Source organism: Podarcis vaucheri (assembly GCF_965113315.1).
Source record: "Podarcis vaucheri genome assembly, chromosome: 1".
Classification (NCBI taxonomy): Eukaryota; Metazoa; Chordata; class Lepidosauria; order Squamata; family Lacertidae; genus Podarcis; species Podarcis vaucheri.
Window position 1 is genome coordinate 127,311,021 of NC_138759.1, and position 15,636 is coordinate 127,326,656.

Here is a 15,636-nt window from a genome sequence, read left to right on the forward strand (position 1 = left end):
TTAATGTTATTTTTGCATCCGAATTGACAGAGTGGCTTTCTGTTGCAGCTATCGGGCTGTTTGCTTTCTAATACAAATGTGGATCCCCATAGAGCTGGTAAAACACTAACCAGTCATTCACGAAACCACAACTTTTCATTGATCCCCACACTGAACATGCAAGAAACAAGAGCAACATTTAACAAGGGCTGGGGGGGGGGGGCGGGCGGCGGGAATATTTGCAAATTTCACTGGTGAATTAAAAAGAATGAAAGTTTTAGAACAGCACCTCAGTCCGAGAAGCTGATCAAAGACAAAAGATAAGCCATGATTTCTGGTTGTGCTTGTGTTCTGGTGGATTGGGGTTTGTTTTGGGGATCTTCCCCCACACTGAAAGATTGAAATTCAAAGGTGGCAGAAAACTGGAAATCTAGGAATGCTCTGTCCTGGATTTATGGTCTACGGGGCCCTGTGTACAGCTCTTTCGGGGGACCCTATTCATGCAACTAAATAAACACATGTCAAAATTAGGGGTCTATGGGTAGACAGTAATAATAATGCTTCATCATTCTTACCATTCATGGTGATTGTCCACAAAGGCAGACATGGGGCTTATTTGCACAGTGTAAGTATCGTTGGCTGAATATTCAAACAAGCCGTAATATGGGTTGAAGAGTTCTCTCGATACCAGGAAGAAAAACTCCCGTGAAGGACCACTGTAGTCCAGCCTTTGAAAAACAAAACAAAACAAAATTATTATTATTATTATTATTATTATTATTATTATTATTATTATTATTATGCAAGAATGAACTAAAACACATCTTAAGCCTATATTCTCTGTAAGAGTACTTCCCATGATACTTTCAGAAAAGAATGTTTTATTTACCGGTAATTACCGTTTGTAGTACTTAACATTTTGCTAAGTTCGGTTATTGTTCCTAATTTCCACTTGAGAATTTTGCATTGTAGCAGAATTGTACAACTCCCATTTAAAGGCAGAGACTGTATAATGTTGTCTATTCGATGGTTGTCCATGCACGGGGCTGGTTCAACTGCACTTCAGTTCAGAAGAAAAATAACGCATTGTTCCTAAATTCTATTTTGGACATCTCCAGTTCTTCTAAGAGCTCTGGGCCAGGGTTCAAATCCCTACTCAGCCATGAAACTCACTGGGTGACCAAGAGCCAGTCACTCGCTCTCAATCTAACCGATATCACAGGGTTGTTGTAAGGATTAAATGGGGAGGAGGAGAACTAAGCATGTGCCGCCTTGAGCTCCTTCCAGGCAATGTGAAAGTATAAATGTAATAAATAAAAACCGTATTTTTCGCTCCATAAGGCACACAGGACCATAAGGCGCACCTAGTTTTTAGGGGGGGGGATCAAGAAAAAAAATCTTATTCCCCCCCCTCCGGGCAAAAGAGCAAAGAAGCCAAGACAGCGAGCGGGATGGATTCCGCTTGCTGCGGTGGCTTTGTTTTTAGCCGCGTGCAACCTCTCCCGGCTGGAGAGGTTGCGCGCGGCTTTGGCAGAAGCCAAGGGAGCGAGCGGGATCCATCCAGCCCCCAAAACAGGTTGGGGAGCGGCGGGAAGGTTGCGCGCAGCCTTGCCGCCGCTCCCGGGGCTGGCGGGGGAAGCCCGGGTCCCCCCCCCCAGCCCCAGGGACCACACATTCGCTCCATAAGACGCACAGACATTTCCCCTTAGTTTTTAAGAGGAAAAAAGTGTGTCTTATGGAGCGAAAAATACGGTCAATGGCACATCCCAATACATGCTATGCAATTTTCAACATATCACAGATCAAAGCTGGAAATGGAAAATACTAATCTCCACATTGCACCTTTGCACAATGGAACTAATATTGCAATTTCACAATATGTCTTTTCCATCAAGAATAAACTGAAATTATTCTGATGCTGTCATTTTACTTGACTTATTTTCCCCTCCCCTTCCTTCAGGGTTCTGCATTTTGTTAAGGGAGCTACAACTCACTTAGACCCTTTGTTTATCAGGGCCAGTAATCCTGAACTGTCAGAAACATAAGGAAATTCACTTCCCAGATGACAGTTAAGTGGACACACATTGAAGAGATTATCTGACTTAAACAGCAGTGAGCTAAGTTCAGTGTCTTGCCGTTCTTCATGGGCTCATAACCCAAGGAGATTAAAGAAGATACGGTTAATACTCAACAGCAGGTCATGTTCCTCAGATATTTTGCTTCCATGCTTTGTTTTATTGAAACCATCGGTGAGGACCCCAATTCGCATGAGTATGATGTTACAAACAGGATTAAGAAATTTACAAAGTTCCATTTCCACGCTCAGGATGCTCATTTTTCAGCACCGCTCAAAACCCACAGAAGGAAATTAATACGGAAGATCTTCCCATCTGGCTGGGCATGAGCAAAGAAATTCCACCCAGCAACTAGGCAAAAGTATCTCTCACTTCCCTCTGGACTTCTGGGAAAGGGTAACGGTCAATATTGAGAACAGTGAAACAGCAGTTCACCACAGTCAGGGCCGGCCCAAGACATTTTGGCACCTAAGGCGAACAACAAAATGGTGCCCCCTTCCCGCCAGGGAAAAGGGGGCGAATGAAGAGTGGGAACAAGTGGGGGAAAACAATCTACACTGGGATGTGATGCCCCCATGAACCCTGTCGCCTGAGGAAGGCACCTCACTTGGTCTTATGGAACGGCCCTGACCATGTGCTCTTCAGTAAAAAGGTAAAGGTAAAGGGACCCCTGACCATTAGGTCCAGTCGTGACCGACTCTGGGGTTGCGGCGCTCATCTCACTTTATTGGCTGAGGGCGCTGGGGTACAGCTTCCGGGTCATGTGGCCAGCATGACTAAGCCACTTCTGGCGAACCAGAGCAGCGCACGGAAACACCATTTACCTTCCCGCTGGAGCGGTACCTATTTTTCTACTTGCACTTTGATGTGCTTTCGAACTGCTAGGTTGGCAGGAGCAGGGACCGAGCAACGGGAGCTCACCCCGTTGCGGGGATTCGAACTGCCGACCTTCTGATCGGCAAGTCCTAGGCTCTGTGGTTTAACCCACAGTGCCACCTGCGTCCCACGTGCTCTTCAGTAGTAGAGCACATATGTTGCAAATGAAAAGTCAGATCCAACCCCAGACTTTTCCAAGCAGGAGTGAAAAGGCCCCCTTGGTTGAAACCCTGGAGAACCAATACCAGTCAGGTTAGACAATCCTGAGCTGGATGGACTAACTCAGGTATAAGGGAGCTTCTTACGTTGTTACACTGTCTTCAGTTCCAATAGGATGTTGGCTGCTATGCTCCCAACTGCTCAGAGTAGGCAAAACAACGAACGTTTGCTCAGCAGAGATCTGAGGCTCTAAGGGAGATAGATGGACTTGCTCTGCTTGGCTACTGGAGATTGAGATGGAGAGCAGAGGGACAGCTGCTGTGAGGACTTGACTTTTGAGTCCATTGAGGAAAAATCATAACCCCCTATATTTTTTTCTTCAAACTTCCTAAGAATAGCTAAGCGCAAGGACGGAGGCCTGGCTGAGGGACATTGCCTATTGGTGAATGATCCTTGGAGCACAGCTCACAGCTATAGGAAGCAGTGTAACACTTTAACAATAAACATAACAATTAATCACACAACACATCTTTGTTATGGAATTGTTCTGCCAGCATAAACCACATTTCACCACATTTCAGCCTTAGCTTGTCCTCATCAAAATTCATCAACATGTTACTGCGCATTTTTGCAACCAATTCCCTCTCATACTGGTTGTTGATTTTTAACCTTACATTCACTAATACATGGATTTTTAGGCACATTTCCCCTAAGATATGCACTTTTGTACACATTTCTGGTTGGAGGACTGAATCATAAAATTTGAAGAAATGCTAATTTCAAAGGACAGCTGCATTTTGGTTCACATGCACTTTCAGGAAGTGCAAATTAGGTAGGTTTGAGAACCTAACCAAATTTCTTTTCCATTCATAATCCAAGACAGTTTATTCTGTAAAGCTGGCATGTGATTTTTGAAAGGACTTGATTTGCAGGATTTTCCAACCTAGCATAAATATGTTTCTTCCACTGAAAGGCACAGAGTGCTGAATATTTTCCATTTAACAACATTCCATGTACAAGCCTGGCTGAATCACAAGTGAATAGCCTTGGACAATGCATTATATATTTCTAATTACCGTATTTTTTGCACCATAACACTCGCTTTTTTCCTCCTAAAAAGTAAGGGGAAATGTCTCTGTGTGTTATGGAGGGAATGCCTACGGGTGGCATGCCTACAGATTTTCCTCCTCTAAAAACTACGTGCGTGTTATGGTCGGGTGCGTGTTATAGAGCGAAAAATACGTAAGTATTTAAAAATAGTAAGTTGAATTTGAATGGTTCCTATATATCTATATGAATGAAAGGATTCTAGCCTAGAATCTTCCAGACTGACATGTCTGTTTTCTGTAGCAAAGCAGAGTTTGATGAGAGAGCCCAATCAAATATGCAATTCCCCATCTGCTGTACTGAAAACAAACAGTCTTAAGGAAATCTATACATGTGATTTATTTGAATGTGTAACTCAAGGAAAAATGAGTGAATGGAACGTGCATTCGCACACTCTTCACTCACTTAGCCTACTAACTAATTGACTTACTAAGCAGGCTTCCTCTTCTGTCCCAGACTGAGATAGTAAATTTGAGATGAAAACCCACAGAAGTTCGTGTTGCACAAGACTAATTTCAGAGAGATGATAGGTATGATAATGAGGCAGGCAAATGTGTATCATTTTAAAAAACACCAATATCACCAAGTTTGTTGGCAGGTGCAGCAAAAACACCCAAGGCAACTTTCAACAAAATAAAATTCACACTCATTTGAAAAATTCCATGGTGCTGTGTTCCAACGGCTGCTCTTTAAAAAGAGAGAACCTATCTTATTGTTTTTGCTTTGTTATTTTATATTGCTTTTGAAGCAAAGTGCCACTAAGCTCGATAGAAAGGTTGCTATGTCCTGGCTGCCTACACACCTGAAAGCCTGAGAAAACATTAATTCAACTTCAATTAATCATGTTTTTTTTAAAAAAGATTCCTGTCCTTTGAACAAACCTTTCCAGTCAGAATCAACAAGTTTGCTAACCCTATTACATAGAATGAGCCACCGAGCCAAATTATGGACCGGACCATTCAGATTTCCTACTCATAGCCATTATTCCCACGGGGAGAAAGGTTCGTGCTCACATCTTCTTGCCTAAACCCAAAGCTGTTCTAATGCGAGCAGTTAATTAAGTTTGGTACAGACGCAGCTTACACATGAGGTGCCCTATGACTGGCCCCAAGTCACATGGGTTGCATGATGTCAGTCACCAGGTGTCTTGTCTGACGATCTTACCTGTGAACATTAAGCTGCATTCCTGATTGCTGGAATATGAGGCAGCCTTTTTTGCTATCTGGCTAGAATTAAGTGCACCTTTGGAATACGGACTGATAATTATTCTACATCTGGAACCCTAATGCCAAATCTTACCACCAGGATTAGGCAGAGTTGCATTTTCTTTGCCTATTTCTAAATGTCTGATTTCACTGTTCTTTCTGACCCCTCTTGCATACGAACTGGTTCAACGTATTGCAGTTTTGCCTAGTCGTTTTTTTCAAGTATACTCTTGTCTAATGCTAACAACAGCCTCTTGTTGTTTGGGTCTTAAAACCGCCAAGGACAACGTAATTACAGGGATTACCTTTGGGGGCATTTGGAAAGCAGCATTGTGCCAGGCAGAGAGCACACAGGCTTACTTTCTGCTTTCTAGTAAGCCAAGTCTTGCACATGTCTTTCAGGAGGAGGTGTTGCAACACATTTGGAATGAGACAAAGGAGCAAAAAAGTGCAGGCCGTTTCCTGTTCCTCCACAATACCCAGGCATGCAAAACTGCTCCCAGTTCAAGGCACTGCCCTCAAGAGTTTGGCATTATAACCCTTCAAGACTGAGCTCCTGCTATCTCTGTTGGACAGGACCAGTTGCTATACAGTGGTGCCTCACAAGACGAAAAGAATCCTTTCTGTGATTCTATTCGTCTAACGGTTTTTTCGTCTTGCGAAGCAAGCCCATTGAAGGATTAGCGGATTAGCGCTATTAGCGGCTTATCTGCTGATCGGATCAGCTGATAAGCGGCTTAGAAAAGGGGGGTGAGGAAAAAAAACCAGCAGGAACTCGCAAGACATTGTCGTCTTGTGAAGCAAGCCCATAGGAAATTTGTTTTGTGAAGCACCTCCAAAACGGAAAACTCTTTCGTCTAGCGAGTTTTCCGTCTTGCGAGGCATTCGTCTTGCGGGGCACTACTGTATCCTGGTTTTCACCCTGCTAATGATTCCTGTTAACAGCCACTTTTTACAATTTCTAGAAAATGGAAGCCTTGCATGATTACTGTAGTTTATTCACACCTTCAACAATGTGGCAGGAAAGTGTTAAGCTTCCCTTCGTAGCAGAGAAAACCCCTTCCTTGTTAAACAACAAACTTTTGCAAAACAAAAACAAAACAAAAACAAACAACAAGAACTTCAGATGAACCTTTTTATATTTCCTTGACAAAAAACGGAATGAGACCTATCCGTTCTCACCCATTCTGACTCTCATACATATCCAAGTGGTTGCATTATTGTCCAGGCGTAACTGAACTTGGCCTTCTTTATATGAGGCAGAAAAGCAACATGCAAAAGTTTAAATAAATTACCGTATTTTTCGCTCTATAAGACGCACCAGACCACAAGACGCACCTAGTTTTTGGAGGAGGAAAACAAGAAAAAAAATATTCTGAATCTCAGAAGCCAAAACAGCAAGAGGGATCGCTACGCAGTGAAAGCAGCAATCCCTCTTGCTGTTCTGGCTTCCGGGGTAGCTGCGCAGCCTGCATTCAGTCCATAAGACGCAGACACATTTCCCCTTACTTTTTAGGAGGGGAAAAGTGAGTCTTATAGAGCAAAAAATACAGTAATTAAAAATATCAAGCACATAAGCCCCTCCAAACCCCAACCAAGGTACCTCCAGTGATATACTGCATCTGCTGCTTTTTCTTGGCGCAAAACTTTATTTTACAGGTGCATTTGTAGAATTCTATGGCGTATATATATCACTGCTCTTTCAACATCTAGCCAGCAAGAAATAGATATGGCTGGCTGGCAATAAATGAAATGTGGTTTTCTTCCACGAATGGATTGAGCCAACAGCACCAACCAAGTGTAACTCTACAAACTGGATTTTCCGATGTCCAAGTGCCAGTTCAGGCAGCTTGGAGATAATGAGGGTGCAATCATCTACTCACTCAACTTGATAGTAAGCCCTAATGATCTCAATGGGGCTTACTTCTGAGTAGACGAGGAGAGGGTTTGCACTGTAAAGTGAGTAATGCTGGCTGGAACCCAAGCAGAAAATACAAACATTGCCTCTTCTACACCTTCAGGACCAGACAGGTTAGCCTGATTCACAGTTATTTATTCCACAACTTTGATAGTGAATGAAGGTAGCTTATACTAGAAATCTGTGTATTAACACCAGTGAAAGGAAAGAACTTCTCTTGAACTCCCGCACTGCAATATTTTAAGGTTGTGTGTGTGTTTTAAAAAAGGATGCCATTAATCATCATCAGCACAGCAATGCCATTAACATTCCTTCTGTGCTTGGGCAAGATGAGAAATGTTAACCCAGCCTGAAGACATCTCCCGGGTAAGCTTGCAATGGGGCATGTTGAAAGATATGCGGATGCCATTGACATGACACTGCACATTGGGGAGAGTGGCAAAACAGACCTATCACTAGGGTTACCATGTAGAACCTTTATTCATTGGTGAATTGCCTGCGTACCATATGGGCCAAGACTGTTCTTATAAGACAAACATCTGCATGAGGGTTTAATGCTGGACTTCTCTAAACTAGACTTGGTCTCTTTAATAATAAACGTCCCCATAAGTTCTTCCACTTTATGGAACTACAAACACCCAGGACTTATAGGGAATACCCGCATACCTTCTACTTTTTAAGTCTGTTTCAATATGGCCTGGAGGGACTGAGCACGTGTTTTGTGCAATTCTCTTAAATGAAAGCATTTTTTACAGGTCAAAAGCATTATGAAGGTATCAGCTTTCAGTTTTATTCATTTTTTTAAGTTCACGTTTCTAGCCGTCATGGCTGCCAAATACATGAAAATTGGGAGAAATATCCAGCGATAGTTCTAAAGCTTAAAAGGGCGTTCAGCTGGGATTCCTTCTGTCAGCATGACCAAAATAGCTCCTTGTTCCTCCCCATGACTACCAGAAACAATAATATATTGTGCAATTCAAGGAAATTTAATCTTCGAGTGCGCCTCTTCCGAATTAAGATTTTTATCGCGTGCCCACATGCTTGAGAAGATTGGCCCTATGTTCTGAGGTGCAAAGCAAGCCCAAGGTAGCAGTGTCTCCAAAGTCTGACGATGCAATTTTTAGTTTGGCGCCCAGAAGAAAAGATGCAAAGGCCGCTCTTCTCAGTATAACCACTTGCACTTATTTGTTGCGGCTGAGCACTTTAACCCAGTGGCGTAGCGTGGGGGGTGCAGGGGGGGGCCCGGCCGCACCGGGCGCAACATCTGGGGGTTAGGGTTAGGGGGCGCAAATCCACGGGTTAGGGGGCGCAAATTACTTGCCTTGCCCCGGGTGCTGACAACCCACGCTACGCCACTGCTTTAGCCTGTTCCATATTTTGTGTTTCATAAGTCTTAGGGTTGAGTTTGATTTTTGTGAGCTGCTTTGAGTGTAGGAGAAGTGGAACAGAAACACTATAATGTGTTTATTTTAAAAAGGGAGAGTAATTAGCACAATATTTTGATTTTTCAAGTGCACAGTACACATAGCCGGAGTGTTATCTCACTATGAACTTCACAAACTTTTTATGATGTCTGGAGAGAGTACCAAGAGAAAGAAAACTGAGTCGGCCCGCAGCTTGCAAGAGGCTACATATATAGCAGAGGCAGCCAATGTGGGGCCTTCCAGATGCCGTCAGACTATAACTCCCATGAACCTCAGCCAGCCTAGCCAATGGTCATGGATGATGGGGGTTGTAGTCCATCAGCATCTGGAGGAACCTGATATAGAGAAACTCATATCTTACTTTCCTTCCACATACATACAAAGAGTTGCAGCATTTGAATTAGCATGGCTTGCTGCCGACACACGAAAACAACCTAATTCTAGCCAACGCTTTCCTGCAAATAGTTAACATGCCTCCTTGCTGCACTGTTCATTCATCGCAACTCCTCCCGACAGCCAGGTTACTTGTACAATTTAAAAACTGGCACAAGGCTGAAGTAATGCCAAAGCAGCAAAACACTTGCACACAACAGCTGCAGGAGCAAATGCTTAACTGTTCCAGCACACAAACGTTATAGCTTGTAGCTTGCTCTCTTTGGGCATGCAGATGGGCAGAGGGGATGGACCAGAATGATTCACATTGTGCTGGTGACGGACACCCAGGCAAAAGCCTGCCTTCATTTGTTAATGCGTTCCATATCACGTTATATATAAACGTTCAATCACTGAAAAGTGGTTTTCTGAATTTATTTATAGCAAGCATTTGTATATCGCCTTCTGGCTTTCAAAAGGGCCCCAAAGGTGGTTCACATTATTGATACAACATAAAATAAGAATGGGAGGAAGAAAGGGGAGATTGTTCCGTCAAGCAAGCAAAAACGCTTGCAGTGACGGAACATTCATAGCAGCACAACACTGAATTCCTCCCATAAAGTTTAATTTTAAATTTATTAATACAATCACAAGAAGAAGATAGTAGCGTATTCATCATCAGCGATGTTGAAGGGACTATTTAATATGTGCTGGTAGCACTCTCAAACCACTTCCAAAACTTGATTATTAGTATTGTCAATATTAACGATTATTAATATAACTGATTACGTTATTGGTGTGTGGAATTCACATATCCTCAGTGACAAAATATTCTGTATGCATGTTGAGGAAATGAACATTACAACACCTGAATCATTTGCTACATTGCGCGCACACGCACACACACACACACACAAATCAGCTTGCAAGACCCTAACTGAGATTATATAGGAGTGCCTTTCTTCCTCTAACAGAAGTGCATTTTGAGCAGAAGTAGCAAATTGTGCAAAATAGAAGAAGGAAGGAAGGAAGGAAGGAAGGAAGGAAGGAAGGAAGGAAGGAAGGAAGGAACAATGACCCTCTAGTTCTTTTAAGCTTCTGGTCTAACCTCGCCAAATTCTTGAACAGCTCAATAAATTTTATAATGTCAATCTTCTCTCATTCATTGCCTGAAGCATCTACTGCAACGGCTGTAGAAAATTCAAACCATGCTACAGTTTTCTAGATCTCTAGCAAAACTATTTTCAACCCTTCGAAGGAAACTTGGGAGTGCAAAGCAATATGCAGGATAGAGCTCTCCCTGCCAAAAACAGATCTGGAAGGAACTCAACATGTACACAGTTTAATTGATGCTTTGCAAAGGAATTCACATGTCACAAAGCTCGGAGAACTTATTTTCGAACAGCTGTAAGTTCTAGGCTTATGAGAGGCATTTCCTGGCTGTAATCCTTCCTCTTCTCTCTCTAGACCGCAAACAGTAGATGAAATACTTGAGCGCAGCTGCGAAGCGTAGTACAAAGTACACACTGTATTGGGGGCCACTTCCCTTTTCTACTCACCCTTCCTCTCCGACAAACGTGACATACAGTTTATTTCTTTGCAGGTCCTTTCTTGAATAACCCATAATTTGGTTGAAGGCATCTTCCAGCAAATGGTCTCTCCTGATAATTAATCTGCACAATGAAACAAAATGGAATCAAAGGAGGCCATAATTTGTAGCTTAAATGTCCCCCCCCCCCTAGTTATATTTAGACTGCCTGGGAAAGTTAGCACTACAAGCCATGTCTTAGGAGCCAATTTCTTAGGATTCATTTAGATAACAGTTTCCTGGGCATTGTGCCAGAGTAATAGGGATGGATACTTCTTCTTTTCCTCCCCTCATAAGGACAACAGGGTGCTTACCTAAAGAAATAAACTGTGTAGGCAATTTAGTTGATTTTGGTCCTGCACCAGCACGATTCGGCATAGGCAGAAGCAGCCTGAAAAGTCTGAACTACAGAGACTGACGCCAAACGTTTCCAGCACTTACAGTTTGCAACGACCGGGAATGTCTTTAATACACAGGATGCAGAAAACCAATGGAATTCTGCCAAAAGGACAAGGTGAGAATGGCGGGACCTAAATTCTTGAGTGGCCGCTATTTGGTGGAAAGTGTTTGCCAAAACCAAAAGCTGTTGGATGAAAGATGATCACTCACCTATGGACATCCCTTGTAAGGTTAAGACCCCCTGGATGGTTAAGTCTAGTCAAAGGCGACTATGCGGTTGTGGTGCTCATCTCGCTTTCAAGCCCAGGGAGCAGGGGTTTGCCCACAGACAGTTTTCCGGGTCATGTGGCCAGCAGGACTAAACTGCTTCTGGCGCAACAGAACACCGTGATGGAAACCAGAGTGCATGGAAACACAGTTTACCTTCCCACTGCAGCGGTATCTATTTATCTACTTGCACTGGCATGCTTTCGAACAGCTAGGTAGGCAGGAGCTGGGACAGAGCAACGGGAGCTCACCCCATCACGTGGATTTGAACTGCCAACCTTCTGATCAGCAAGCCCAAGAGACTCAGTGGTTTACCCACGTCCCTTGTATTTCATTCTGTACATCACTCATATTTTATAGCCAAGGGTCAAACTGGACATGAAATGGCAAAGGGGAGGAAAAGCATTATGGACTGCAGTCTCTTGGAGCTGATGTGCATTATATATTTTTTTAAAAACCACTGAAAGATGGTGACACACACCTGCCATGTAATGTCTAATTTGGTCCCAAGTGGGCATCTGAACTTGAGTTTCCAATATCCCAAGGGACGCGGGTGGCGCTGTGGGTTAAACCACAGAGCCTAGGACTTGCCGATCAGAAGGTCGGCGGTTCAAATCCCCGCAACGGGGTGAGCTCCCGTTGCTTGGTTCCTGCTCCTGCCAACCTAGCAGTTCGAAAGCACGTCAAAGTGCAAGTAGATAAATAGGGAAGGTAAACGGCGTTTCCGTGTGCTGATCTGGTTCGCCAGAAGCGGCTTAGTCATGCTGGCCACATGACCCCGGAAGCTGTCTGCAGACAAACGCCGGCTCCCTCGGCCAATAAAGCGAGATGAGCGCCGCAACCCCAGAGTCAGTCACGACTGGACCTAATGGTCAGGGGTCCCTTTACCCTTCCAATATCCCAACCCAACACGTTAGCTGACATATCCTGGGAGCTCTTTGCTCTTGACGGCAGCAACTAATACTCGGTGCCACGTTTATTTATCCCATAAATAAATATACATTTTTATTTATTTATTTTTAAAGAAATACACCGCCACACCTAAAAGCAGTTTATGAAACCAAAGTGGTTTAACCCCCCCCCAAAAAAACCCCATTATGGATTGTCAGGGGGAAACGACAAATCACATGAAAGTGAATTGTTATCAATTTGGAGGTGGGACGCCAAAACCTTAGAAATTAATAAATGGTAGGACATCCGATTTTTTGGGATGTGAAGGGAGAAACACAAGCTGCAGAGGGATGCCTGGGCCAGCCTATGCAAAAATACCTGGTCAAGCTAGGGCCATTAAGAAACAATACAGGGCCATTGAGGGTCATTGGCAATGCAAGAGAATTGTCCTCCTTCCTTGCCCTGAGGTGTGAACAGAGACTGGGGGTTTGGGGGGTTACCAAGGTAACTGGGTATGAGATGATAGGAAGGAAGGAAGGAAGGAAGGAAGGAAGGAAGGAAGGGGACTGGGATCCATCTTGGGCAGGCTGGCTGAAGGCTGGGCTGCACTGCTGTGGTGGACAAATCCCTCTTGAAATGACCATGCTGTAAGATCTGGACTCCCTTCATGCAGACTGAAGGTGTAAATAGGTGAATAAGCCATATTTCTTAAAGCTATGAGAGTCTCTGCCATGTCTCAATTCCCCTAAAGGACCACAGATCCTGGGTAAAGGCCCGGAAACCCATGAGCTCTTGTCACTGCTCGGCGGAGAGAGCGGAAGGCACCCAACTTTTGTAACAGTGTGTAAAAGAACTCGGATGTCCTACTTCTTTCAGAAAAACCGCTTGTGGTAGGATTTGGACTGAGGAAGCGGCAAGCTTCAAAAGGTTCAAGCACACCTCATCCCTCTCCTCTGCCTTCTCAAAACGACTTTTCTTTAAAAACAAACAAAATACTTCTAGCTTGGGGCGCTGCGGCATGCATTAGTGGGAATAAATTGACCGTAGCACGGTGTTCTATTTCTGAAATATGCTCGGCTCTATGTAAGACTTCTACATACTTCAATTTCCCTGGGCCTTGTCCGTATCCTTTAGTCTCCAGCTTCCTGTAGAAATTCCTCAGCTTGGCTTCAAAATCTCTTTTATATGGAGCAGGAGCGCGCGCATTAGCACGTGTAGTACCTGCAACGAAGCCAGAAGAAGCACAAGACCTGTTTTATTAAGATCATTGTCACTCACCTTTCTGTTCAAGACTGGGAGGAAGACGACAGTGCAGTAACACCACATGCAACATATACTGGGAGGAAAGTTGTAAATTCTAAGTGTGGGGACCAGAAGAAGAATGGTAAGATTCCTGGACAATTGGTGATGCACAAAACCAGACTCTACACCCATCATCTGAAGCCCTTCTTCATGTGCCTCCTCCATGTGTGGTCTGGAGGGTGGCAACACGAGAACGGGGCCTTCTCTGCAGTGGCTCCCTGTTCATGGAATGCTCTCCCCAGGGAGGTTCGCCTGGCGCCTTCATTATGTTTTTTAGGTGCCAGGCAAAAGTGTTCCTCTTGGGCTTGGGCTGCTTTATATCCTACAGCCTTTTAAATGTGTCTGTGGGAAGGGGGGTTATTGTTTTGTTGTTTGGCTTTAATGATTTACTTGTGTTTTTATCTTGTGTTTTATCTTGTGAACCGTCATGAACTCTTTTGATGATGGGCGGCATATAAATTTAGTAACTATAAATATAATAAATAAACAACAAGCCCGCTGTCGAGGGGATCTTTATTTTTTGCAAAGAAGGCTCGACTAGGTGGGCCTGACCAGATCCAGGAGGACAAGTCTCAGATCTTTTAGCAACAGTGCATGTTTCAGATTATTTAACACAGATTAGTTATGCCTTAACTGTTAGGAGATCCCTAGTATGAGCTCTTACTTTCCAAATTTGGTATCAGTAGGCCACAGGGGTTCTAGTAAGTATAAAAAAAGGGGGGGGAAAAGAAAACTGAAGCCAACCTACCCCTCTTAAAGTGTGTGGGTGGTTTTAAACCATGATGAACTAGTAAAAGAACTGGACTGACACAGAACAAGAAGGGGGAGACTTTGTTTTGCATAAGCGTATTATATGAGCATATGACCATTTTAATATGACAACTGTGGATTTTCTCTTAACCATCAGGAGAGAAAGCGAAAGCTATGCATCCTTAATTGGAAATTTAATTGGCATTTCATAAGTGATGCCTTTGCGTAGCCTGGAGAACACACATTTAAATATACATTTATGAATGAATTAAGGGTGCATACTACTGAAAACATATGAACATCCGACAATGCATTCACACACAAAGAGGGTAAACCTATACATGTCTACTCAGAAGTAAGTCCACTGAGTTCCTAAGTAAGCGTGTAGGGCTGCAGCCTCCTTCCCCGCCCCCCAAAAAGGCTGTTCTAAAACATTTAGAAAAAGAGCATGCCTGATTTTTGTTCAAAGCAAGATGCAGTAATCTGCTCTAGTCATCTGTGGAAATATCTAAAAGCACAAATTACTTGAATTGCCAGTTGCAACCTCAGAAAACCTGCTTTAACTTCTGGTGTAAGATGACTCATAACAAAACACATGCCTAATTTTGAAAGTTAATTTCCAGACTTAGCATCTCTCAAAAGAGAACTATGTGCAGGGGGGACGGGAAACAACATTTAACAAAATGTGCTGCATTTCTGTTTACTGTAACTCTTAAGCTAAGCAAGTAAATGAACTACAAGCGCTATCTTTGGAGTGAAGCAACTTCCCATTTTACTTCAAAGATTACATGCACCTAAAACGTCAGTATAATATATATCCTGGTTATGTAGGGTACTTAAGAAAAAACCCACAACCCTCTCAACACACTTGCTTCCTGGTTGTCTTCAATTTCTTTTTATAACTGCTCTGTTCCTTGGATTTCTAAAGCTTACAAATATGTTATCAGAACTGAGAAGCTGAAATGGCTACATGCCCAAAATGACACCGCAGCTCTTAATGAATTTCTTTGTGTGTACTAACAACACGATGCAACTTTAAAGTTCATGTGTTTGCGTGGCGGGGGAGATATTTGTTGTGCCTGAGAGAATGTGAGAGGGACAGAGAAAAAAACGAAATTTACAGGATTATAAGATCTGACCTTTAGCAGTAACTCTGCTGGCTGTTAATTCCCAAACCAGATCACCATATATATATAAAAAGTCTTATCTATTTCTGTTATGGGCAAAAGGAAAGGACACACTGCCATCCCACAGGCATGGGACAGGTGACTGGGAAAAAGCAATGGTGACTTTGACCCGATAAGAGGGGCCAGTATGCAGTTTT

The 15,636-nt window shown here is 43.3% G+C and overlaps 1 protein-coding gene across 6 annotated transcripts in view; it reads right to left on the reverse strand.

Moving 5' to 3' along the window:
- HECW2 (HECT, C2 and WW domain containing E3 ubiquitin protein ligase 2) overlaps positions 1-15,636 on the reverse strand; it is a 197,411-nt gene that overhangs the window by 17,272 nt on the left and 164,503 nt on the right. For all 6 annotated transcript variants that reach the window (XM_082222539.1, XM_082222540.1, XM_082222541.1 and 3 more), the window contains 3 exons: positions 13,361-13,481; positions 10,675-10,788; positions 555-707 (listed from right to left, as the gene is read on the reverse strand). In XM_082222539.1, coding sequence (XP_082078665.1) covers positions 555-707; positions 10,675-10,788; positions 13,361-13,481 — 388 coding nt within the window. The remainder of the gene's footprint in view (positions 1-554; positions 708-10,674; positions 10,789-13,360; positions 13,482-15,636) is intronic.